Source organism: Pantherophis guttatus, chromosome 1, assembly GCF_059756535.1.
Source record: "Pantherophis guttatus breed Tessera chromosome 1, ASM5975653v1, whole genome shotgun sequence".
Lineage (NCBI taxonomy): Eukaryota > Metazoa > Chordata > Lepidosauria > Squamata > Colubridae > Pantherophis > Pantherophis guttatus.
Genome location: NC_142063.1, coordinates 127,001,351 through 127,028,824, shown reverse-complemented (window position 1 = coordinate 127,028,824; position 27,474 = coordinate 127,001,351). Strand labels below are relative to the sequence as shown.

The window sequence follows — 27,474 nt, the reverse complement described above, 5'->3', positions numbered from 1 at the left end:
CTCAATAAGCTTTATGACTGAGTGTGAAATGAACTTGAAAGCCTTGTAAGTTTAATATTTTCTCAAACTTTCTCCATGCAAAGAATCAGAGTGCCATGAAATCTAATTTAGCTTCTACCTTCTAAAAACAATGTAAGAAATCCTCTGGATTTTCTTTAAACCAGGTATCTATTCCATGCTGATAACAGTCATCAAAGCTATGTAGATTTCTGGGTTTCCCATGTCTCTCTATTCAACAGATATATGATATCAAAAGGGACATTACAAAGAAGTGCTTCCGATTTTAATCTAGTGAAGTGACATGTAGGGCTGAAAGAACTCTTTGCAGTACGTTCTACTGCAGAGCACTATGAAAAGTTAAAAATTCTTTCATGGAAGGATTCAACACCCAACTCTAAAAAAAAAGCCCTTTCATTTATTATTTAGAAGATTCACAGGCTATTATCTAAAAAAACTCAAGGCTACTCATTGAATGATTAAAATACACAGTATAACATAACAACAAAATGTCAGGTTGAATTAAAACTACTATACAGAAAAGCAGCCAATCCACCAGATAATCCTGCTGAAGTAAAAATAGGCTGCTTGCTGGGCTAACAGCCAAAGATGTTCATGCATCTTACTGAGATGCATGTTCCACAACCTTGGCTGCTAGAGCCTATATTCTGCTTCAATAGTTTATTTTATAAAGGAAGAGTTCTATGTTTATAAAGATCAGAGAATCTGAAGCTGCTTTCAGATGATCATAACCATGGCTGCAACTATGCCAACATAAATGATTACAGAATGACTTTTTCTTGTCTGCACACTAATCCTATTTACTATGTGTTGTCTGTCATCACTAGAGGACGCTACAAATAGCTTATCAATTTCATCCTTTTACTAGGAAAGAATAAAATCCCTCATTCTGGCCTGTTATTACTTATTAGGAAAACATTTTATGAAACACATGACTTCTTAATTTCTAGAGGAGGTCAGTGATAATAGAATTGTCACTAATCAGCCACATCCTTAATAGAATTGTCACTAATCAGCCAGTTCGCATAGCTCCATTCTGTGGATCTGATTGAAATGAATTCCTCTGAAAATCATCAAGGATACCATAAGGCTTTTTATCCATTTACTTCTGCTACTGAAGCAGAATGAGTTCTTTAGCCTAAGATGAAAACATGGAAGCATCTAACAATTCATTTTTGGCACTTCATCATTATGGAAGTTTAAAGGAGAAGGGTAAATCCAGTCTATTTACAGGGTAAATAGACTGGATTTGGATAATTTTGGCTTCTTAGCAGGAATCAGGCTAGGAAGCGTTTTATTGCCCCAGAAGCAGCCAGGTATGTCTGGGAAAATGCAGACTGTGATAGAAAACTCATGGTCACTTATCTGGGAATAATACTATCGGTTTACTATCGGTATGGAAGTTTAAAGGAGAAGAGACTACAAATCATTTTGGGTTTCAGCCCACAAAGTGATTTCAACTGAATGCAAATATATATATATATATATTTTATTTATTTTTATTAATTTAATTTGTATACCGCCCTTCTCCCAGAAGGGACTCAGGGCGGTGAACAGCCAAAATTAAAAAACATACAAATGCAAAAGTTAAGATAATTAAAAGAATTAAATCATTGGCTACCCAAATTTAAAACCCCAAATCCATAAAATTTAAAATCCCAATTAAAAAACCATTTAGGCTAGGCCGGCTTGATGAAATAAAAACGTCTTCAGGGCTTTACGGAAGGTCCGGAGGTCCGGAATCAGCCGTATTCCAGGAGGCAGCTCATTCCACAGGGCGGGTGCCCCCACAGAGAAGGCTCGCCCCCTGGGGGCCGCCAGCCGACATTGCCTGACCGACGGCACCCCGAGGAGGCCCTCTCTGTGAGAGCGTATTGGCCGGTGGGAGGTTATCGGTAGCAGCAGGCGGTCTCGCAAATACCCTGGCCCTAAGCCATGGAGCGCTTTAAAGATGAGAACCAACACCTTAAAGCGCACCCGGAAGACCACCGGGAGCCAATGCAGCTCGCGCAGGAGAGGTGTTACGTGGGAGCGCCACGTCGCTCCCATAATCACCCGCGCGGCCGCATTCTGCACCAGCTGGAGCCTCCGGGTGCTCCTCCTCAGGGGGAGCCCCATGTAGAGAGCGTTACAGTATATATATATACTATATATACATATATATATATATATATATGTAGGTCTTTGGTTATTCGGGTCTTCTCCCACGTAAAATTGGAAGTGTCTTGGCGACGTTTCGGCGAAGTCTCATTCGTCATCTTCAGGCTGGTGTTCTCGGCTTCGTACACACACACACACACACACACACACACACACACACACACCCCTTATACATTTATCCATAAATACATTAAACAACTAAGGGGCATCAAACATCTCTTCCACCTTGCATTCATTTTCTTGGAAGATTAATCTCCTTCTAACCATTTTTCATACATGACTTGTATTTATACTTCTGCAATCATTCTACTTTCACTCTTTATTTCTGTCCTTTTTTTCTATGTTTAGTTTTCCCCAGGGTCCCTTTTTGATGCTCCCAAAGCTGTCTGTTCCCGTTCCCAAATTCTTGTATCTTTCACCAATTCTGCCAGTTTTTCATCATAAACAATCATATTAATCATTTTTTAAAACTCTTATTTCTTCCTTTGCCATGTCTATATCTGAATAGATAAGCTTATAGAAACAGGCCCCTTTTAAAGTGGATATTCACTGAAGAGTTACCGTTCACATTCATTCTTGCATCTCTGAGCAATTACTTTTTCTGTACTCTCTCATATCCTTCCCACCCATCCATTCATGTTGTCTGGAAGAATTTTTTTTTTTTCATGTAGATTGCATTTATTCAGAATGTTGCATGTTTTCTTCCACAAACTCATCTCGATTCAGTGGAGCATAACATGCAACCTATGGACAACTCACTAATCAATTATCAAACCACAATTTGGTTTGCAATTTTACAGTTGAAAGCAATTTGTTCTCACATCCAAATACATGAACTATAATTATTATTGTTCTGTCACAAGAGGAAACTGAGCTGTAAAAACCACAGCCAACTTATGAAACTAAATGTGCAGATGATGATAAACTAAAGGAATTATTTTAATGTTTAGAGCTAGTATTTTTTTCAACAGGAGGAAACACTTTATTTTTTTTAGATTCCAGAGGCGGTAACAATCTCTTGCCACCATCCTTGCAAGAGATGGGAGAAGAGTGGGATAGATTTCAGATTTGTTTTTACAAATTTAGAAAAATAAAATAGGGATGTTAGTTTTTTTTCCTCCTAATTAATCTATTTCTTATTCATCTGAAAGATAACAAAAACCATAGCTTGACAATTGATTACCCAGTTTTGGTGTATGATCATAGAGGGACTCTGGAGGTCTAGGAGTTATCTAACTATATATTTAAAAGTAATTGTTTTTTGACATGAAGTTTTACTTATCTACTATTATGGGATGAACTAAGTAGTTATACTCTTTGGTTCTTAATGCACAAAGGTAAGAATAAGTAACTATATGCTATACTAAAAACACTACACTTAGTGTTTTTATTTTTAACTTTTACTAACATCAATACTTAACTTGTACATCTTAACTAAAAAGATTGATTTGTCCATTAATCACATACGTTTATATCTATAGATATACTATAGATATAGGTATATGAGATCAATAGAAAAATCAATAGAGCCATATTAATTCCCAAGAAGGCCTATTAAAAAATAGATCACAGAAATAGAATACCATAGTTATCTCTTGCAACTCACAGCCCAAGCCACTTAAATTATGAATAATTTAGTATTAATAAGCCCTAATCCATATGAGGACCCAGATTGTTGGGGGCAACATGCTGACTCTGTAAACCGCTTAGAGAGGGCTATAAAGCACTGTGAAGTGGTATATAAGCCTAAGTGCTATTGCTATATATGATTACATGATAGATGCCATCATTTGCCAGAACTGCCCTCTAGGATTAAAAGGGTAAAACTGTGTGCAAAAACCATCAATGTATGCAAGTTTGAGGTCAAAACTCAAATTGAGAACAAAGTAATATCACAGCAATTCAACCTCCTAAGACACTCCATAATGACTATTTTAGAAAAATGGGAATTTAACAGCACTGATGAGTGAGAAATCAATTGAACTTGGCACACATCAGAAGGCTTCAGGCAATCTCGGAAGGTCTCCAAAACAATGTGTTTTTAACACATTACATGTTAATTGACCTGTAATTGTAATCCATCTCACATATAATCTATATCTTCATAACCAACTTATTTTCCTCTCATTTCCCCACCCAACTTACCCCATTTTAAACCCTTCATCAATCTGGTCATTCTATAAACCTGATGAAGTGGGTTGCTTTTTAGTATTATGCTTTTTAATAAATTGTCTTAGTTGGAGAAGATGTTACTGGACTCCTGGTTTTTTTCCCACAATAGACTAATCATTATAATTTATTTATTTATTTATTAGTTTGATTTATATGCCGCCCTTCTCTGGAGACTCAGGGCGGCTTACAATGCTTTTAAGCAATAGCCTTCATACTTTTGTATATACCTGCTTAGTAGGGCTTTTGCCACCACCCCCCAAGCGGTGTTCTATTTTATACAAAGTTAGCTTATTGCCCCCAGAAACCGGATCCTCATTTTACCTACCTCAGAAGGATGGAAGGCTGAGTCAACCTTGAGTCTGGTGAGAATTGAACTTGCAGTAATTTCAGGCAGCTGGCAGCTAAATACTACTTTAACAGTAGTTTAGTCCACTGTACCACCAGGCTAATGTTCTAACTATTTGGTATTGGTATTTCTATTTTCAACCTTCTTTTCAACATCAAAAGCTTTACTTTTACATCTTAACTACAGAATCTTAGAATAATCTGATACAAAGTATGGATTTAGATATCAATACCATATTAGATTAGAAGCAGGAGTCATCATAGTCCACTTCTATTTGTCTCTACAAAATATCATTCTGATCTTTAGCTATAATTTAATATTTGAATACTTTTCCCATTTATTTCTATTAAATGTTATAGAGTTTCCTGCCTGAGTAGGCGGTTGGACTAGAAGACCTCCAAGGTCCCTTCCAACTCTCTTATTCTGTTATTCTCACACCATACACTACAATACTCACAATTTTTTTGCTTTCAGTGGGACATATAATTCAGAAACTGACTGGCCCCCTCTCTTTATAGAAGGTGTCCTGACTGCTGATTCATCTTTAGCCAAACTGGTTTCCAACTAGTGCAAGTTGGCAATGGTTGGTCAATCAGAAACCAGTTTGGCTAAAGTCCTTGCTTCTGAAGGGGTCAGCCACAGTTGCCAAAAAAACATCAGGAAAACTGTTGTCTAAACCACTGTCACTAAAACTTGGAAGTCCCAATACTGCTCAACTTACTGGCTGTGAAAGTCTACACCAGTATAGAGAGGACATTCATTTAAATAAATTTTTCTAGTTGCTTATTTTCAAGATAAGAAATTATCAAGCTTATCAAAATAAGCAGTTATCAAGCTGCAAAGATAATGCTGAGGCTTGAAATCAGAACAAATGCTTGGTTTTAGGAAACAGAATTTAGTTATAATAATTCTGCCTCAAATCTTCTTGAACCCTTGTGTAGCCAGCTATTGATGTTGCATCCTGCACATTTTAAAATGATTATTGAAGAAAACCCTCACAACTATTTACTAATTAGCAAATGATTGTAACATGGTCAATTAGCAGCACTTACAAAGATCTTTTTTTTTCTTTTTCTTTTCACTATGAATGCTGATTTCAATTCAAGCATACTCCAATATTATTTCATTAACACATTTGTTCCAGATTGCCATTTGTGAAAAGAATGCATTTGTAAAAATTAATCAAAAAAAGCATGCAATGTACCTGCTAGAAGGAAGGCTAGAGAGATTCACTAAGTGTATCAACACATTAAATGAAAATCAGAGACGGGAACAAATTATTCTTAATAATACTTAGCACATGTATAGAATTTAATGTCTTCAGCTGTAACCCAACATTAACTAATTATCCTGAAGCACTTCCCTTCAAGGTTGATGAGAATTACCTATATTTAATATTGGGAATAACATGAATCCAGGATGTTAAATATGGCCTCTGATTTCAGGCAGATTTATAATATGAATTATCTTGTTGGCAGCTCAGCTACATATCTCTGCCAGGTTACTATCATCAACAACTGCCAACCTTTTATCTGGTTAACTAAAGGTATTTTTATACCAGCTCATTATGCTCAGTTTGGCCTTGGAAACAGCATGTTTTGTTGTGCTTTTTTTCAGGAACCTACCTTAGGTTTCTTAGTGTGATACTTAACACTGAACTAATACTGAAATTACTTTTGTTTTACAGAGTTTTGTCTCTACAAATAATTTTATTTCTGACTCTTCCAGTGCACAGGGCTGCTGCGTGTAAATCTGGCTGTCAGAACTCAGACCACAGTGTAAATAGACTGGATTTGGATACTTTTGGCTTCTTAGCAGGAATCAGGCTAGGAAGCGTTTTAATGCCCCAGAAGCAGCCAGATACGTCTGGGAAAATGCACACTGTGATAGAAAACTCATGGTCACTTATCTGGGAATAATACTATCGGTTTATATGGTTTACTTTTGAGTCGACATGTATAAGACTTTGCATGACAAGCATACAGATAGTCCTCCACTTACAATAGTTCGTTTAGTGACCGTTCAAAGTTACAACTGCACCGAAAAAATGGACTTATGACCATTTTTCACACTGAACAATCATTGCAGCATCCCCATAGTCATCTGATCAAAATTCAGCTGATTGGCACCTCATGTTTATGACGGCTGCACTGTCCCAAGGTCATATGATCACCTTTTGTGACCTTCTGACAAGCAAAGTCAATAGGGAAGCCAGATTCATTTAACAACTGCAATTACTTCACTTAATGATGGTGGCAAGGTCATAAAATGGGGAGAAACTCACTTAACAATTATCTTGTTTAGCAACAGAAATCTTGGGCTCAATTGTGGTTGTAAGACCACCTGTATTTTTTGTTTTATTTGTATCTCACCGTATTTTTATAAATAAAGTTATTTTATAAATAATTTAAGGTGGTGAACCAGGGATGAAATTCAGCAGGTTCTGACAGGTTCTGGAGAACTGGTAATGGAAATTTTGAGTAGTTCGGAGAACTGGCAAATACCACCTCTGGCTGGCCCCAGAGTCAGGTAGGAATGGAGATTTTGCAGTATCCTTCCCTCAGGAGTGGGGAGGAAATGCGGATTTTGCAGTATCCTTCCCCTGGAGTGGGTTGGGAATGGGGATTGCTTAATACATGGCTAATTCTAACCACTGTTTACAAACCACACTATAGTGTCACAAAATTAAACAAACTACCATAGAGCTCCATGATATGTGTAATCGAAGTCCAGTGTCTTGGTTAAATTTTAAATGAACACAACTAAACTAGCTGATAATTTTTAATTTAATCAATCCAAGCTTGAGTTTTCTGAACCACTGTGCTTAATGTTCAGGTAATCGTGTCTCCTTTAACATTAATTCTGTTTTCTATATAAAGATGTTAATATTCAACTGAAGATTAAAAAAACACAGAGGGTAATAAAATTGACAGCATTAATTCTTAGAGCTTTAAGATTGGCGTAATAACCTTTCCTTTATTTTGCTGGCGAGTATTTCATGCATGATTTTCCAGTTTGCTGCATTGATTTCAACAGCAGGCAAGTCATTTTGAATGTCATCAATCTGCAGTATTATAAAGCTCATTCTGAACCTCTGGAAAATAATACAGCAAATTGGTTGAAAAATAATAGACTTTAAAAAAAGAATACTTCTAATTAGGTGACAAACTGGTATAATTTGAGGTAATTCACTTTGTGTATTTATTCTTTAAACTTCATCTAATCTGTCATCCTTTGTCATTTTGAAACTTCACATTGCCACTGTTGCTTTTCAAATCATCACCACCACAGTAATAGTACAGATTAATGGACTAATGACATTTAAGTAATATTACTGCTAAAGCAACAGATATGTTCTTGCATAAAATAACAGGAACTGGTCATGACAGAAACTGCTACATAGCTTTAAAAATGGCGAAGAAATTAACTTTTATTTCTGAGATAAATTTCTGTATCCAAACCTTAAAGAAACAACTCTGAGCTGCCTGAATTTTCTTCAGCTCTGAGCTGAAGAAGCTTCTTAGATGAGAAGTGAAATGTCTTCAAAGAAAAACCAGAAAGTCCAGTTGCCTCTTGATAAAAGCACCTTTGGAACAGTTTATTTTTTGTTAGGTAGTAAATATATCAGCATCAGCATTCCTTCCAACTAGATACATAAAATATTATCTCAAAGTACAAAACTATGTAAATACTGGCATTTTCGTGAGTAAAATGGACTTGAATTAGGGAAATTCAAGCTCAGGGTCACATTTTATCATGAATCTTCATTATCTGATTTTGACCAGTCAGTTTCCTCAGTTCAAAAAGATCTCACATAGCTGAGAGATCCATCTATGTATACTTGAACTACTTAAAGAAACAGGAGACTATAAATGTAATATTATATACCATATTTTCTATCGATTTGTACTAAAATAATTTCCAACAATAATTCAAATATATTAAATATAAATGTATCAAATTAAGGAAAAAATAAGCAACCAATTTCAATACCAAAACATTTCATTCACTACTATTACTTCTTATTAAAAATTATTTGCACAATTATTTCCAGAAGACTCAGGAAGTCACAATGTAATAGAATATGAGTCAAAGATTCAACATAATGTACTGTACAAGAAGGTTCTTTCTGCAAAGGGAGCCTTTCTTTTGAAATTAAACTCAAAAAATGCTGATAAGATGTCCAGTTGTGTTAGCATAAAAGGACTGCAGTATTTATGAACTGCTCAGTTGCTTGTAATTACTAATTTAAAACGTATGGTTTTCCAGTTCAACTACTACAGAAACTCTACTAAATTCAATTTGTGATTCCCTATCCAGAGTCCTTTTCCTAAGCAATGCTACAGTCTACTCATAATCAAAAAAACATTAAGATCTCGGAAGAATATCCAGTGTCACAGTCTGTCAACAATGTCCCATTTCAGAAAGATTGATCACTACCAGCCAGTGTTTGTGAGATCAGACTATAAGGCAGACAATTTAGATTTAGCCAATAATAGCCTAGTCTCTATTTTATTAATCCCCATTTCTTGCTCAGTGCATTAGGAATGCACTACGATAATTTCCTTTCAAGTTTGGTTTGAATTGCATCAAGTTTAACAAAAGTGATCCATTGGTTCAACTAGGATCATAGAAGAGAGCTGCATCAGTGCCTCAGCCTCAAATAATTGTAAAGCCGTTGAAATATATCCCATATGTTTCAAATAGAGAAAGTAGTAATTAATGAATCCCCTTAAGAATTTAATTAAACATGAATAATACAGACATTCTGGTTTCCTGCAAATTGAAACCCAAACACTAAATATTTGAAACATAACATCTTGAAGAGTCCTTGGTATTCTTTGAGTTTAGTTGTTTTCTTGCAGATGTTTCATTACTCAAGCTAAGTAACATCATCAGTGCTGATCATGTTGTTACCTAGTTTGGGTAATGAAATATTGCAAGGAAACAACCAAGCTCAGAGGACATTAAGGACCCCTCATTTCAACTCTGAGCTACAAATATTCTCCCTTATTGGTACATATCATCTTCTTAATATTATGATGCTCAATGCTAGAGGTAGGGTTTTTTTGTTTTGTTTTTTGCAAAATTCATAATCTTGGTTTCTTCATCTGTAGCGAGAGATCTCTGGAGAAATGGAACACTGCTTTCCTTGGTCCCTTTTGCTACTTAAGATTATGATAAAACTATTCCATCTGCTGCATATATATTTGCTGACTAACTTTGGGAGATGATGCTTTTCTCTGGTTAAAATTTCCATACTGAGTTGATGTACCAATTGAACAATGGCATGTGAAAGTGTGTCCTTGTTTAATTCTCTTTCTAGCTTGAATTGCTTTTGTAATCTAGACAAAATGTCTATATACTCTATCTACCACTCATTTCTGTGAAAATCCTTCATATATTAATACAATATTGTATTAATGTAGTGGTCATGTTTGTGTCATATCAAAACCTCCTTCTAAAGAAGTTATTTCTCCAATACATGCAGATTCCATTAATTCAATCTGACTTACTTTATTAAGCACATTGAGAAAAATAAAGCATGTTAAATCAGAATTTTATTAGCACCAACACAATGCTCTAATTCTGAAATGAAAGATTTTAAATTAGACTAGTATAATATTTGCCAAAAAACCTTTGGTTTATCGAGCTACTAATAATTAGTATTGAGAAACTAATTACTTAATATAGTTAACAGTTACAGTGATTTCAGGGGGGCTGCACCACAGCTCACCAGATGTGAGACCCTGTTCATTAAGTTAGGCTCTAGAGATCAAATGGGATTGTTATACTAGTTTCCCTGCTGCTTAGCAACCTCCCTGGCAGTGGAGTTCCCCAGACTTACAGTGGCCACACCCCCAAATCTGGAGTTTCTGTCAGAGCAGTAGATGTATGATCTGAAATTGGGGGAGCTCTTGGTGTCTTGTTATGGTCAGATCTTTCCACTGGATTCTCTAGTGCCACTATGCATTGCAGGGAGGTTAGATGCTTCCCCAGCAATTGATGGAACCTGATATGTTTAAGAGAGAGATAAGAGTTGTTCCCATTGGTCTACTGCAAAAACCATCTAAAGCCTCGGTCACTGCTTGGAATAAGGGAAATGCTGAGGCTGACTGGATCTTGCCTATGCAACCGCTCCTTTCTAGGGAGTCCCGTCACTTCCCTGGTACACAGAGGAGTGAGGGAGATGAAATGAGAGAAAAGATGTCTAGAGCCTCACTGACACTCAGTGAAGGACAAACTCAACCAAACATGGGGTAGAACTATTAAGGCCTACCTTGTATTGGTAGGGAAGGTGAATTTGTCAGAACTTCTCCACTATTATTGTATCCACAGATAGCCGTCCCTCAACTGTGCTTGCTTGGGTGACACAAACCCTCTTGTGTAAAGGGGTTTCAAGGACCTCTTATAGGAGTGTATGGAGGCATTTGCTCAGCATCTCTCACACAAAGTTGCTTGGTTGCAACTTGGTAGCAACCAAGGATACCAACCAATCTGCAGTTGGATGGTAGCCTTGTTGCAGGCCCAGAAGAGTTGCCTGGGGAGAAGACTTGTCTAGTTATCTGGAAATGGTCTGAACCTGTTGGATCTGAGGAAATGGACAAGGTCTTTAAGACTGTGAGCTCAGCCACCTGCTCTCTTTAGATCCATGCCCCTCCTAGCTGGGGAGTGATTGTGCAAGCTGGTTCTAGCAGTGGTGAATTCTTCAAATAAGGGAGTTGTTCCTTTACCTCTGAAAGAGGCCTTGATTCACACCTCTGCTCCACAAGCTGCATTGGATATCAATGTTCTTGCAGGTCCAATTGAAGGTGCTGGTTTTAACTTTTAAAGTGTTTCATGGTGTGGGACCGAGGGGCCTCTTCTCCCCAATTACATCATCCTCTCTCATTAGATCTGATAGAGAAGGCATGCCACGGGCACCATCTGCTGAAGACTTACATTTGGTGGGTCCCAGGAGGTGGGCCTTACCTGCTGTGGCACCTGCATTATGGAACTTCCTTCCCACCCACCCCCATACACAAACTTAGATTAGCCCCATCCCTATTTATGTTCCAGAAATGCTTCAAGACCTGGTTATATCATCAGACTTGGGAGTCCCAAGGAATCAGTAGCATTCTAAGATGTGTCTATTGAGGTTAATATATTCTGTCTACTCGCCTTGTAGTTTGTATATTTTAAGTTTTATTAATATATTAATCTTTAATAATGATTGTTTATATTTTTGTTTTACATGTTTTTTGTTTTATTTGATTGTTGTGACTTCTTGTAAAGTGGGCCACCATATAAATTTGATAAATAAATGCAATATTAAAATTGGAGTTAAAAACCATATTATTAATCAAAATATCTCTATACACATGATCATTAAAGATCCTTATTATTATAAACCTGGATGCTCCTTTTTCATACCCTCCAAATGGGTTAGTTCATTCAAATATACTGAAATGTATTGCAATAGCTCTTACTAACTTCACTTTTTTTTTTCATTAAATGGAAAGTAAGGTTCCGATGGAAAATAAATACAGGTAGTACAACCACAATTGAGTCCAAAATTTCTGCTGTTAAGTGAAACAGCTGTTAAGTGAGTTTTGCCCCATTTTATCACCTGTCTTGCCTCAGTTAAGTGAATCGCTGCAGTGATTAAGTTAATAGCACGGTTATTAAATGAATCTGGCTCGCTCATTGACTTTGCTTATCAGAAGCTGCAAAAGGTGATCATCTGACCCTGGGAAACTATAACCATCATAAATATGAGCCAGTTGCCAAACCTCCGAATTTTGATCATTATGACTATGGGGATGCTGCAATGGATGAAAATGTGAAAAATGTCCATAAGTCACTTTTTTTCCATGCCACTGTAACTTTGAAAGGTCACTAAAGGAATGGTTGTAAATAGAGGACTACCTGTATTTGTAACTCAGGGTTAAACTGTGGAGTTGGTGGTGCTCTCTGAGCTTGGTTGTATCTTTTCAAACATTTCATTACCAAACTAGGTAACATTATCAGTGCTGAGTTAAGGTTAGGGTTAGCAATGATGATATTGCTTACTTTGGTAAGGAAACATCTACAAGAAAACAACCAAGCTCAGAGAGCAACAAGGACCCCACAGAAAATAAGATTCCCCATACAATTTATTCATGAAGATATATACAAGACATATTTATGTAGCAGAATCATATGACACAGGAAAATAAAACCCAATACTCCAGATAGAAATAAGCTTCAAATTCATTTGAAAATTAATTAGGCTCAAAAGTCTTTCAATGATAATTAAAGTTTAAGTACAGAGTTTCTACCTTAATCCTCTCCCTATTATACTGGTTTTTTCAGCTTAAGCTTTTTGAGGTATTACTTCCTTAACCTCAAGGCCTAATTTACTTTATCAGTTTTCAGAACACTAAGTTTCAGACATTTTCAAGTCTATTTTGCAGGCTACCGCTGATATAGTAAAGCCACTATATAACCTTTTTCTGACATATTTTTAATACCTTAAAATTAAATTGGTCATAAAATCTTTGAAATATATAATAGGGACAGGAACTGATTGCCTCCCATTACCTGTGAAAATTCATACCTAATAACTTCAATGGAGACACATCAGCACCCAATTGTGGTATGAATCCGATCTCATACAAAGAAAAATAGGAGAACTGTAGCTAGAAATACTTCTGGGGAAATAACTTTAAATGTACAGCCTGGAGGACAGAAGGGGAAGGAGGGACATGATCGAAACCTTTAAATATATTAAGGGTGTGAGGTCAGTGGTGGGTTTCAAAACCTTTTACTACTGGTTCTGTGGGCGTGGCTTGGTGGGCGTGGTGTGACATGGCTCGATGGGCATGGTGTGGTAGGCATGGCAGGGGAAGGATACTGTAAAATCTCCCTTCCCTTCCCAATCCAGGGAAAGGTTGCTGCAAAATCCCCATTTCCTCCCGATCAACGGAGACTTGGGAAGCAGAGAATAGATGGGGGTGGGGCCAGTTAGAATTTTTAGTACCAGTTCTCTGAACTACTCAAAATTTCCACTACCAGTTCTCCAGAACTGGTCAGAACCTGCTGAAACCAATCTCTGTGTGAGGTAAGGTTCTAGAAGGCAGTATTTTCAATACTAAGCAAAAATCAAGAACACAGGGACATAACCTCAAACTGACAGGACGGAAGTTCAGAAGTAATGTTAGAAAGAATTACTTCACAGAAAGAATAGCGGAAGCTTGGAACTAACTTCCAGTAGAGGTAGTGCGCCAATCATCAGTAACTGAGTTTAAACATACTTGCCCATCATCCAACAAAAATTAAAAAATAAAGTTAAAAATAAAAATTAATTAATTAATTAAAAAGAAAAAAAAACCCAACAAACTCAATGAACCACTAGGTCTTTTTCTGTGTCAATTTTCCATGTTTCTAAATAATGAACTTCAGTTTCTTTCTTCTGATCATTTCAGCCCATTTTTTTCGGATCCTTGAAGTTCATTCTCTTTTTATATTTTCAATAAGACATTTAAGAGTACCTATCAGGGTGGATTTGATTTAAATCGAGTTGATTTAAATCACAATTTAAATCATGATTTAAATCACTAGTAAAAAGGCTTGATTTAAATCAACTCAATTTAAATCATAATTTTTAAAGAGCAACTGTCATCTCTGCTACTCCTTTGACCCACTGTTGACTCACCGATAGTCCCAGTGTTGCAGAATATACAGCCTCATGCTACATAACTAAGCTCCATTTCATGCTGAATAAACTAAATTATTTATGTATCTTAAATAGAAAACTATCTTACTATAGATTTTTACCCCAAAAGTTTTTTATTAAAATAAATTCGATAAAAATAAAAAAAATCTGATTTAAATCAAAAAAATCTGATTTTTTTGATTTTTTAAAAAAAATCATTGATTTTTATCCACCCTGGTACCTATCTCCTATGCTACCTATGGAGTTCTCATACTTGGTTTATCTCTGGTGTAGTCACTACTGTATAAGACTTCCCCTCCTGCCCTCTCCTGGAGAAAAAGCAACTATATTGAAGCAATCTTGGAAGAGTACAATACACTATCCAGAGAGAGAAGTTAAAGATATAGAGAATACTTTATTTGACCAAGGGCGATTAGACACACAAAGAATTTGTCTCTGGTGCAGGAGCTCTCGGTGTACTTGCAAAACAACAGCAAATTAATAATCATAATAAAGATACCAATAAGAGAAGGGAGTAGAAAAGATGAAAAGGTTAATAATAATAAAGCCATACCACATGGGTAAATATACTTAGACATAAAGAAAGCATTTAATTTCCTTTATAGCTTTACTGCTAGATTAAGGTCTCTGCATGAAAAACAAAAGATGCTCTAGAGCTGGTTGGCTATAGATTGCTATATATGGGTTGTGTTTGGACAAGCAAGGGCTATTACAGGAAGAGATTGGTTTACAATTGAAAGAGTCTGCTCTCTCCAAGCCATTTTGACCACTCATATATATATATGTTAAGACTGTCTGACTTACACATATTTACGAATGGACTTCCTGTTGCTAAAAATGGCAATCGGCATTCTCCTTCCTTGACCCAACAAGGCACTGAAGCCGTGCAATGTTTTCATGAGTGTTACAACGTAGTGTGCCCATTTTTAATAGGCAACCTGTTTTCAGTGCTTCATGAAAATACTGTTTGTCTTCAGTGGTTCATAGGCTCAAGGAAAGAGAATGCCATCTGCCAATTTTAGTCAGATCACGTTGTTGTTTCTTAAGTGTTTTACATGCATAGAGTGGGAAAATAAATACTATAAGCTAAGACAAATATTTGACTAACTGATGCTAAATAGCCTGCTCCAATTTACATACAAATTTGACTTAAAGATAGGAACGGATTTCATTCTTACCCCAAGGACTGCCTGTACTGGAAGAAAATCTCTAAAAACGAACCATTCTGCCAGATATCTCTTCTAATGTCCTGCATAGGGGAGTGTGTATGTATGTGCGTGTGCATGTACATGCACGCAAACATGGCATTGCTTAATCTATTTCCTATTTTCAAATTGCCAAGAACTGTGGACAAAAACCTGCTCTGCCACATGCGGGGCCCATGAAGTTTTGCCATCCTCATAAGGAAGTTATCAACCTTTGCATAAAGATTTTGAAGCAACATTTCTTCTCTCCCATCAGTACAACATTCTTCCCCCCGCAAAAAGCTGTAAGTCAAGTTCATCAACACATTATGTTTGTGAAAAAATAAAGGGAAGAATCAAAAAGATGCTTCATTGAAAGTCAATCAACCCAACCCTTGGCTTTTCTTGCTAGATTGGGTAAATAACAGAGTGCTTGACTGGCTGAAATCAGCTTCCAGTTTCTCATGATGAACATGAAACAACTTTGGAGTCTGATTCAAGCAGTGGTGTGAATACACAGTAATAACAAAAATGTCTGAGAGCTAAGATTGTAGAAGGTTAAAAACCTTTTGGTTTTGTTAATTATTTTGCTTGAAGAAAAAATATAGGCAGTAAGTCACCATTTCATTACCTACTCCAATTATCTCACTTCAAACCAGGAACGCTATGATAATATGCTTTTAGTGCAACAATATATCTTCTCCAATCAGTCAAATGTAAGCTACAATGGATAGCTCCACTAACAGAACATCAAGATAAGCACGATAAAATAAAGAATGAACTTTTTAACATGCATATAAAAATAGCTTACACAATAGACGTGAGTAAAGATATATAGGATTCCTCCAAAAGCTTGCCTTTTTGCAAATTAGCCAGTTTTTTAAAAAAAAAAAATTGCATGGATGCATGCATTTATAATACAAGACACAATGTACAGATTTTCAATGCAAATATGAAGTTAGAACATGTTTCTGCCCTGAGATCCTTGATCTATGATATTCAAACTATTTTGCTACAGTGAAATGGAATTATTTATGGTTAAAAATGGGACTTGCATCACTGTATTATTTCCACGAAAACAGAGTGAAACAGCTTTATAGTTGCATAGTTTGCATAGTTGACTAAATAGTGTCAAGCTAATACAGCTAATTTTCAAATTTCAGAATATCAGGAAAAAAATCCTATGTATTGTTAAAAAAAAAGACCCTTTCAATTAATATAAATTTTGTATAAGAATAAAATGCAGAACAAATCCTTCAGATACCATATCCATATGATTTCAGAAAGTACAAATCTGCACAAAAGATTCTAAGGGCAATTGATAATTATCTTTTAAAGACCTTAAAACAAGGTCTTCTTTGTCTTTCCAAAGAAGAGGATTCATTATAAATATAAATATTAACACTAGTATAGAGTACAGATTACTTGGACAGCAAAGGTAACCAACAAGCAAATACAACATGTCACTGGAAGGAAAAATCACAAAACTACATTTCACTTCTTTTGGCCGTGTCGTGTGGGGAATTCACTTGAGAAAGCAATTATGTTGACAAGTGTTAATGGTAAAAGGAAAACAGATCATTCATTTAGTGACTGTTTGAAGTTACAATGGCACTGAAAAAAGTCACTTATAATTAGTTTTCACACTTACAACTGTCATGGCATTCTCATGGTCAGGTGATCAAAATCCTAGCACTTAGCATCTGGCATGTATTTATGAGAGTTTCACTGTCCTGGGGTCATGTGATCATCTTTTGTAACCTTCCCAACCAGCTTCTGACAAGCAAAGTCAATGGGGTAAGCCAGATTTGCTGGATGATCTTCCCCGCACCCTGAAAAAAAGCGTATCAGGTAGGACCAACGCCCCTTCACTTAACAACTGCAGTGATTTGCTTAACAACTGTGGCAAAAAAGATCATAAAATGAAGCAAAACTCACTTGATAGCTGCCTTGTTTAGCAACATAAATTTTGGGCTCAATTGTAAGTTTAGTATTATCCAGGGATGAAATGCTCCCATTCGGACCGGATCGGCTGATCCAGTAGCGATGGAGGTGGGTGGTTCAGAGAACCGGTAAGCAAAAATCCCTGCCCCCCCCCATTGCCCAGCTGAGCCGCGCAATCATCAGAGCCTTTTTTTTTAATTTTTAAAAGCGTTTTTTCTACAACCTCTTTGGCCGAAAAAATGTTTTTAAAAGGAAAAAAAGCCTCTGCCAATCAGGCAAGTCAGCTGGGATAATCAGAGGCTTTAAAAAAAAAAAAGAAAGCCTCTACCGATCAGGCAAGTCAGCTGGGATCATCAGCTTTAAAAGCATTTTTTTTACAACCTCTTCAGCCGAAGAGGTTATAGGAAAAAATGGTTTTAAAAGTAAAAAAAAAAAAGGTAAAAAAAAAAAGTTGGCCACGCCTACCACCCCCACCAAGCCACATCCACAGAACCGGTAGTAACAAATTTTACATTTCACCACTGGTATTATCGTATAGTATTGTATATGAGGTCTTCTTTCACATTACAACATAATTAAAGATCTAGTACAAAATTTAAAAATTGTTAAGTTGTGTAAAAGCTGGTTATCATTTAAAATTCAGAAATATAGAACTGTAAGGACATTACGAGATATAAGAATTTTCTGTCCAGAAGAAAGTCAGGCAGAAAGGATGGAGAAATGGAAAAATATACCATAAACAGTGCGATGGGCTCTTGGACAGAAATTTTCTGGCTAAGGAAACTTTCAAAAATACAATAATCACATTCGGATGAGACAAAATAAAAAATAAAACTGTTTTTAGTGTTTTTATTAAAATATTTTTAATATTTTAATTGTAATATATTTTTTGAATTTAGGCTGCCCATTAACATTGGCTGAGAGGGGCAGTTATGGAAATTAGATGAATGGATGCAGTGGTGGAATTCAAATAATTCCACCACCGGTTCACTGAAAATGTGAGTGAGCGCATGTGTGACTTCCGCCACGCAACGAGGCTCGACCAAGCAGCCTTTCAGGGCCTGCTCCCCTCCATCTCTGCTCTCCAGGGCAGCGGCTGCTTCTTTCTGCACTGCTGGGAGAGCGTCTTGTGCAATTTAGCATCTGTGAGGCACCGCTTTCCTCTAAATCCCATCTGGAAAGCGCTGCGGCTGAGAGAAACAGCAATCAACATGGCTGCTGCTTCTCTGTGCTGCAGCGCTTTCCGGATGGGACTTAGAGGAAAGTGGTGGCTCACAACTGCTAAATTACATAAGATGCTCTCCCAGCAAGAGCAGCAGTGGAGAGAAGCAGCTGCTGACCCAGAGAGCACATGGAGCATCTCCGCGAGCGAGGGATGCTCAGCAAGGGACGGAAGAAGCGGCTGCAAAATCTCCACTGCAGCGCTTTCCGGATGGGACTTCTTACAGGTAAGAACTGTCCGGTCCATTCCCAAACTGCTTCGGCCCTCCTGCGCCCATTCCACAGACACCCTGCAGCCCTTCGGCCTAGTGCAGCAGGCCATAGGCCAAATAAATTGCTTCGCCCCAGGGGGCTGTAGTTAGAGGCCAAAGGGGGGCAGCGGCATGTGGGCGGAGGCCTGGGACAAGGCCGGAGCGGGGGAATGGTGCGTTCCCTGACCCAGCTGAGGTGAAAGGTGAGCGGGTGGAGGCTCCGGGCCAAGTCCAGAGCCGTAGAATGGTGTGTCTCTGGGCCCCGACCCAAGGTGAAGGGCGAGTGGGCAGCAGGCTTACTTTTGGTGAGCAGAGGGACGAGATGCAGAGGCAAGGCATGGAGATTAGCTGGGCTGCATGGTGAAGGCAAGAGATATAGGGCAGGGTGGGGCAGGGCAGGGCAGCGTGAGCAGGGAAAATAGCAACCGGGCGGGTGGGGTGAGCAGTGAGCCAGAAGCGGAGACTGGGCCAGCCAGAGGTGGTATTTGCTGGTTCTCCAAACTACTCAAAATTTCCGCTACCAGTTCTCCTGAACCGGTCCAAACCACCTGAATACCACCTCTGGATGGATGGATGGATGGATGGATGTGCTGCAGATTGGGAAACTATTGTGGATTTATAAGAAGTTTCACCTGAATTATGAATTAAGAAAGATGTATGGGAAATGGAAGATAATAATTGAGGAAGCTTACCAGCAAATAGCTAACATCTTCAGAAATAATTAGTTCCATTAGAAAGGCTAAAGTACAAAAGGAATGAAAGCTCTACGCAAGCAACAAAAAAAGATCTTCCTGGTTGTCAATGATATGAGGATTGGACTACTATTAAGAAAAGATGGTAGCACAGCAACAAGTGATTGGGGAAGGTCAGAGCTCCTCAACACCAAATTAGCTTTGTCTTCTCCCCAAATGGAATGTGTATCACCCTTCCCAGGTTGATCAGACAGGTTACATTAACAAGTCTGCAAGTACAAATCTCCCATCTCCTTTACAGCCTGAGAAAAGGGTCTCTCCTTCTCTGCCCATTAGCAGCTATGGGCTATCCTTTCTCTTATCCAACTGTTCCGTTCCCTAGGCAGCATCTTTTCACCTGTTTCTCAAGGTCATTCTCATGTACTACTACAATTGTGTTCAAATGGAAATAAGCAGAACAACTGACACAAGCAGTGAACATTTGGAAAAGACTACCAACAGTTGCTAGGTTGGAGCCAGCATTGATCATTTCATTTCATTTCATTTTTTTCATTTTATTTGATTTATATACCACCCTACTCCCGAAGGACTCAGGGCAGTGAACAGGCACAAGATAAAACACATAGAATACAAAAATTTAAGAGCAGAAGTAAAATCGAATTAAATCAATTTAGCCCAAAACAAATTTAAAACCCCAGTTAAGAACACATTAAAATTTACATTAAAATTTACATTAAAAAGAGAATGGGAGAGGTTAGGCCAGACCAGCCTGGTGAAATAAAAAGATCTTGAGAGCACGGCGGAAGGTGCATAAATCCGGGATTCTCCATATCTCCGGGGGAGCTCGTTCCAGATAGTAGGTGCCCCCATAGAGAAGGCTCTCCCCCGAGGGCCGCCAGCCGACATTGTTTGGCCAACGGCACCCGGAGGAGTCCCTCTCTGTGAGAGCGTACCGGCCGGTGGGAGGCCGTTTGCGGCAGCAGGCGGTCCCGTAAATAACCAGGCCCTAAGCCATGGAGTGCTCTCTTTATTTATCAAGAGTAAATTATGACCTACCAACTTGGTATGTTTTCGAATGACCAGTTTAACTGACCACAGGAATGTGACAGACATGATGCATTTTCATTTCAACAAAGGATTTGACAAAGTACCCCATTAGATTATAGCTGGGAATATAGCGAAGTGTGGGCTAGACTACACCACCATTAGACGGATGGAGAAGTTGTCAAACAATTATACCAAAGTTTGCACATCAATTACATACAACTTGAAAGCATAAACCGATGTTTTGTAGGCCTCTTTTCTTGTTCACTATTTATTAGATTTGTCAAGGCCACTCAATTTTTAAAAAAAAACCCACAAAAACCCTCTGGGAAGCTTATAGCATGTCTAATACAATGGTTTGAAAAATACAACTAAAACAACACAGCTCCCTGAACCAAAACAGCAGTCCTAACACTGAGGAAAAAAAGGCTTGACAGAGGCTCCACAGACACCCTAGTTCCAGGTCTGGGAACACAGCCATGTCTTAAGGGACTTCTGGAACCCTTGGGGAGTGGAATCCATGCATATCTCCAGGGGATGTTGTTGCTACAGAAGGCAGGGGCTGCAATAGAGAAGGCATGGTTCCTCAGTCCCACAAAACAACATCTAATTGAAGGGATTGAAGCATACTCTCTCTGCCTGAATGCACTGGATGGACAGAAACAATTGGCAATAGGCCCTGAAGATGTAAGAGTCCTGGTGGCGCAGCAGACTAAAGCACTGCTATTAACAGTGTTATTAACACCAGCTGCCTGCAATTACTGCAAGTTCAAATCTCACCAGGCTCAAGGTTGACTCAGCCTTCCATCCTTTTTAAGGTAGGTACATTGAGGACCCAGATTGTGGGGGCAATAAGCTGACTTTGTATAAATATACAAAAGGATGAAGGCTATTGCTTAACGCATTGTAAGCCGCCCTGAGTCTCCGGAGAAGGGCGGCATATAAATCAAATTTTAAAAAAAAAGATCTAATATCTAGCACAGTGATGATGAACCTTTTCGACAACAAGTGCCCAAACTGGAATGTGCATGCATGTGTGTGCATGTGTGCGCGCTGGAGTGCCGGAAACCTGAAGACCAGCTGGCCGGTGATTGCATGCCTATTTTTTGAGCCGTTTTCAGGCCATTTTTGGTCCATTTTGGGGGCATTTTCAGGCCATTTTTCAGGCCTTTTTTGGCCTGAAAAACGCCCCCAAAAAACAGCCTGAAAACAGCCCCCAAAATGCCCCGTTTTGGGGGCATTTTTCAGGCCATTTTCTGGCACTCCGGCGCCCGTGAAGACCAGCTGGCCAGCACACCAGAAACCAGAAGAGCAGCTGGTGATGGTGTGCGTGCCCACAGAGAGAGGTTTGTGTGCCGTGCCATAGGTTCGCCATCACGGATCTAGCACCTTGAATTGCACCCAGAAGCAAACAGGTAACCAATGCAGCTTGTGTAGCAACAAATGCTACAAGCAAATACTAAAACCAATTTGGTCTAGTGTTTAAAGCACCAAGCTGGAAAGCAGGAAACTGTGAGGTATAGTTCTGCCTTAGCCATGAAAGCCACTGGGACTTTGGGCCAGTCACTCTCTCTCAGCCTAACCTACCCCACGGGAAGAGGGAGGAGGAACTTGTGTTGGATATTTTGCCACCTTGAGTTGTTCGTGAAAATAATAAAATGGACATGAGCATAATGAGAAACATTCATTACTGCTTATGCTGCTGCATTTGAAGACCAGCATGGTCTTCAAGGGAAACAACATGTAAGCACATTGTAGTCCATTTATGAGGCGACTAGGGCACAATAAGAGCCTTGATAGTACAGGGGTTTAGTGCACCCTGTAATTAACACAGCTGCCTGCAATTTCTGCTGGTTCGAATCTCTCCAAGGCTCAAGGTTGACTCAGCCTTCCATCCTTTCTAAGGTAGGTGAAATGAGGACCCAGTTTGTGGGGGCAATAAGCTGACTTTGTATAAAAACATACAAAAGAATGAAGGCTATTGCTTAATGCATTGTAAGCCACCCTGAGTCTCCGGAGAAGGGCGGCATATAAATCAAATTAAAAAAAAAAAAAAGTGACTGTCTTAAGAGCATTCTGGTCAAGGAAAAACTACAACTGGTGTACAAGATAAACTTGTGCAACAGCTACCTGGTCACACTCACAGCTACCACCTGCTCTGTATTTATTACTAATTTGGATGAGGGACTAGAAAAGTAGGATTATCCGATTTGTGCACCGTAGAAAGGGAAGAACCATTGTAATTTTTTCAACTGAAATTAATCGAACTATGGCTTCGTACTGTACATGCAAACAAAACAACACAGAAGGAAAGAGGAGTCAGACTGTAATAGACAAGCTGAAAAATGGGATTCAAATAACATCACAGGGGAATTCTCAGAAAAGATGTTGATAATGAAACTGAAATTATATCTACACCTGCTCATCTTAGAAGAATTTTCCATCTGTGGTCTGAGAAATATTTGCATTCAAGCACCTAGCAAAAATGTCTCTGACCTGAAAAAAAACCTAGTTGCAGTACTCTTCCAGAGTAGCAGTAGTATATCAAAAGGAAACGCTTCACAACTTGGGTCGTCTTTCAATAAAGAGTTTTGGTAAAATTCTTAGAAGTTGAATGAGGAATGTATTTTACCAAGAAATGAAACATTAGCGCAGGTATTGGTTGCCTTTAGCACTATTTAACCAACTCTACAGGTAAAGACTATTTTACAGGTTTTCATTTGGATTTCTGTCTTTTCAAGTCAACAGGTAAAGCTCATGTTTGAGACAAGGATCAATGAAGATCAACCAATTCTAGTTTTCCAAAGATAGCCAGTCAGTCCACTATTGTGAATCTCCCATCTCCCAGGAAAAATAAAACTTAAATGAACAGGGAGAAAGAAAGCAAGGCAGAAATATTTTGTTTGCTATATTCAGAATAGTGGATTCTCATTCCATCATTCTGCGTTGGAACTATACTTCTGACTTAATAGAAGACAGAAAATTAAAAGGTTACTTATTCTAATATTATTTGTCAAGGGTTTAAAGGCAGTTTAGTTCTATTCAGTAATTCACACAAGCATTCACTTTTCATTGTTCATGTTAAGATTTTTACAGAATCTACTAAGAGTTTTAAAAGCTTTTTCTTCTACCACAAAAAAGAGCTCCATTTTAAAAAGTTAGTATGATTAAACAGTTTGTGGTGTTCTCTGCATTTAAAGTATGCACACTTTTCCTTGATAACTCTCAATGTGAAGTGATAAAGCTTTTCTTCTCAATGTTCAGAACTTCAAAGCTAACTCAATTATCCCAAAACCTTCAGTGAAAAAGCTTGTATATGAAATGTAACAATGCAGAGTGATTTTACAGAAGGGTGAGGATAGACATAGCTCCAGAATTGCTTCTCATTTTAGTGCCTCTTGAAACTCACATTGTCAACTACATTTTATCCTATGGATAACAATTGAATGGAGGGAAAACTAGAACAGATTATAGGACTGAATATAGCAGTGTAAAATAAATATTAAACAAGGAGAGTTTTTCTTCTAGTTGAAGGACAGTCTTCTACTTCACTGTAATAACAGAAAGCATTAATAGTAAACATTAAAAAAAAGTCTACAAAATGACAGAGGAAATGGAAAAAAAAAAACACATTCACGAAGTGTTCCTGTTTTGAGACTGAGGTAGGAAAAAGTCCAGAGAATCAAGGGTAATGGAAAACAAATACTGAGAAATGTGTTGCATTGCAGACAAGGTCACAAATCTAAGCACCCATGTAAATTTCGGCTGTCAATCTTCCATCCTCAACCTCTTTGAAGGAAATACTTGCAATTCTTATATACAGTACTAGCTATTTTTAACCAGAATTTGTAGAATGGTCCTTTACATAAAATGAAAACCCAAATCCACACCGCAACCCAACAGAGTGAGAATTCTGAATAAACATAATTAAGATCAAGCCAACAGCAATTCTATGGATCTGGGAGTTCATCCAAGTGGGATTTACTGCTGAGTAATCCCACATCAGAATAGGATGTAAGCAGCCGGATATTGGTGGGTTTTGTTGTTGTTGCTTGGAAGCAGGTCTGAAGCACTATCTCCAACAATTAACCCTTAGGCTATAGGCACATTTACCCGGGGGAAATCCCCCGCCCTGCCCTACACACACTAAAGAAATACTTTCCAGCGATTACACAATTGCATGCCTAGCCCTGACTATGAGGTGAGTAGACCTCTGCTTTCATCCTCAAGGGTCTTGTTTTGCAGAGGAGCAAAATACACGCAGGAGATTCTTCCCTAGATGCAATTGAGAGCCAACACCTGGAACTGCCACAGGCATCCCACCTCACAGAGAATAGGTGATGACTTCCACCGGTTCCCAATTAAATAAATAATAACATAAATATAAATAAATAAATAAACCCGCAAGAAAGAAAGAAAGAAAGTGCGTTAAGGAACGGTCCTCGGGAAGGAGCCAGGCAAAGCCTCGGGAGCCGTTCAGCAGGAAGGGCGCCCGGGTTTCTTGGAGGCAACCACCCCGCCAACTCTCTCCCGTGCGAGAGAGCCTCGCAAGCTCCAACCGCAGCGCCTCCCGTGAGCTAGCCGCCCCCGCCCCTGCCTCCCGAGGCCAAAGAAGTTTAACTTCTGGCGCTGCCGGAGCTCCCGCTTAACTTGCGCCGGCTGCTTCTGGATGACACTCGGGCGACAGCCCTACACACACACCGCTCCCGACTGTCCCACAGGCAGCTCTCCCGGGGTCCCATGCCAAGCGCCCGCAGAAAAACTCGCCCGCTCCATCCCTCGAGGATCGCCCACCCAAAAGGAGAAGCCCCCCCCCCGCAGAAGCAGGATGCTCACCAAGAGAGAAAACAGCAGGAGCGGCAGCATTCTCCCTCCGCAGACCGGAGCCCCCCTGAAGCTGCGCCCCGGCTGAGCCATAACCCAGCTCGCTCCGGCTTCAAGCTCCGGCTCCCGCTCGCGCTGGAAGAACGAGCGGCTGCTGCCACGTCTGGTTAAGCATGCGCAATCCATGGGGGGAGAGGGAAAAAAAAAAAAAAAACAGAAAAAAAAAAAACCTGCTATACCGTACTGGAGCCGAAGAGTGAGCGGTGAAGTGCATGCTGGGGGCTGTAGTCTCCGCCCGTGTGAGCGGCTCGGGTTGGGCGAGGAAACAGGTGGTAGAAAGAATCAGAACGCCCGTACGTCGCCGAATGGGAGGCGCTCATTCATTGGGGGGAGGAGAGGGGGGGGGGAAATGGGGAAAGAAGGATAGTGAGTTGGAGCAAAGATGCGTCCCTCCGAGTAGGTTGAGAAGGGGGGGTCGGGGAGAGAGGGGGGAATGTTTCAACCGGGAAAGCCCGGGTTCAAATCACATCTCAGATCGGAGTCCTTCTAATCGACTGCTTTTATTGGGGGGGGGGGTTTCCCCTTCAGGGATGGTTTTGTTAATAATGGCTAGGGCTTTGACCCCTTTCTCCCTTTTATGATCTGTAGATAACATGTATTGCCTTGGATTAGTCTCCTGTTAGGGGTGTCAATGGCCCTGCAAAGAGATGATTAAAAACAGCCAGGTTTCTATTCCAATCTTTAGCTTTAAAAAGAAAAGAAAAAAATCTACAGCACTTTTTGATAGCAGTCCATAATTTTGCACTTACACCATCATTTTCAGATGTACTGACTCGCATACCTATTCTGTTAGTAAATTAGAGTTCTAAATTGTTAATGGGTGCTTTTACACCATAGGAGTTCAGGACAGCATACAGCATTTTCTCTTTTCAATTTCTCTCCCCAGCAATCACCCTGTGAGGTAAGTTGAGCTGAGAGAATGACTGGTCCAAATTAATGAATTAATTTTCCATGGGGGACAATCGACTGCAGTCTGTTGCCCAATGGCAATCTAACACACTCTTTTTCAAATAGATACAGAACTGTAAGTCATTCTAACTATCATGGCCTTTAAAAGAATATTACAAAGTCAGCCCACATTGTTCTGTTTAAATTAAGACAGACATCTAAGAACTTAAAAACATGTTTATAGTCTCACATAATTCTATTGGATTATTCTATTCTATTAGATCTTTGAAGTTTTCCCATCCCTATCTCCCATCATAGATCCCTAAAAGCATTGGAAGTATTTTAACCAGCAGCTTGTTAGACAAGACTGTCTGTTGTGGCAGGCAATTAGCTGAGCTCTTGAACCTGGCTACCTGGAATCCTTTTAATAGGTAAAACATACTTTATGCTACAAAACAAGCTCTAGGCAACTCTCTCAATGAGAAACGTTCTAGTGCATTGTAGTTACTTTAAACCACATCTAGACTCTAGCAGTAAATATATTATTCTGGCTTTCAGGTATTTTAAAAAAAGATAGCATAAGGGCTGATTAGAAATGTTGCTCTCAATCAGTGTGTTCTATTTAAGGCACTGCTCCACTTTTCTCGTTCTAGCTATAAACAGCCAAAAATGATTAGTGCCGAAGAACTGCACAGAAAAATAGTTGACATCACCCTATAAAATAGAACTGCTGCACTATAGGCAAGATGGGTCAACATATGGGAAGGATTTGCTCTGTGTATTTCTTAAGAATCTCCCCATCTAAGCCACTTCTATAATCAACAATATTACATGGAATTCATTACTAAACATGTGTAGTATATACAGCAGAATCCTATTCACATCTACTCAATTAAATCTGTATCAGTGTGGCGTCAGAGAAAAGCATATAGGACAGTGATGGCTAACCTTTTCCGGACTGAGTGCACAAAGC

At 38.9% G+C, this 27,474-nt stretch overlaps 1 protein-coding gene across 1 annotated transcript in view; it reads right to left on the bottom strand.

Annotated features, from left to right (window-relative positions):
* PDIA5 (protein disulfide isomerase family A member 5) overlaps positions 1 to 25,819 on the bottom strand; it is a 213,777-nt gene extending 187,958 nt beyond the window's left edge. Inside the window, exon 1 of the mRNA XM_034422861.3 lies at positions 25,566 to 25,819. Coding sequence (XP_034278752.2) covers positions 25,566 to 25,739 — 174 coding nt within the window. The 5' untranslated portion in view covers positions 25,740 to 25,819. The remainder of the gene's footprint in view (positions 1 to 25,565) is intronic.
* Positions 25,820 to 27,474: the final 1,655 nt, after the last annotated feature.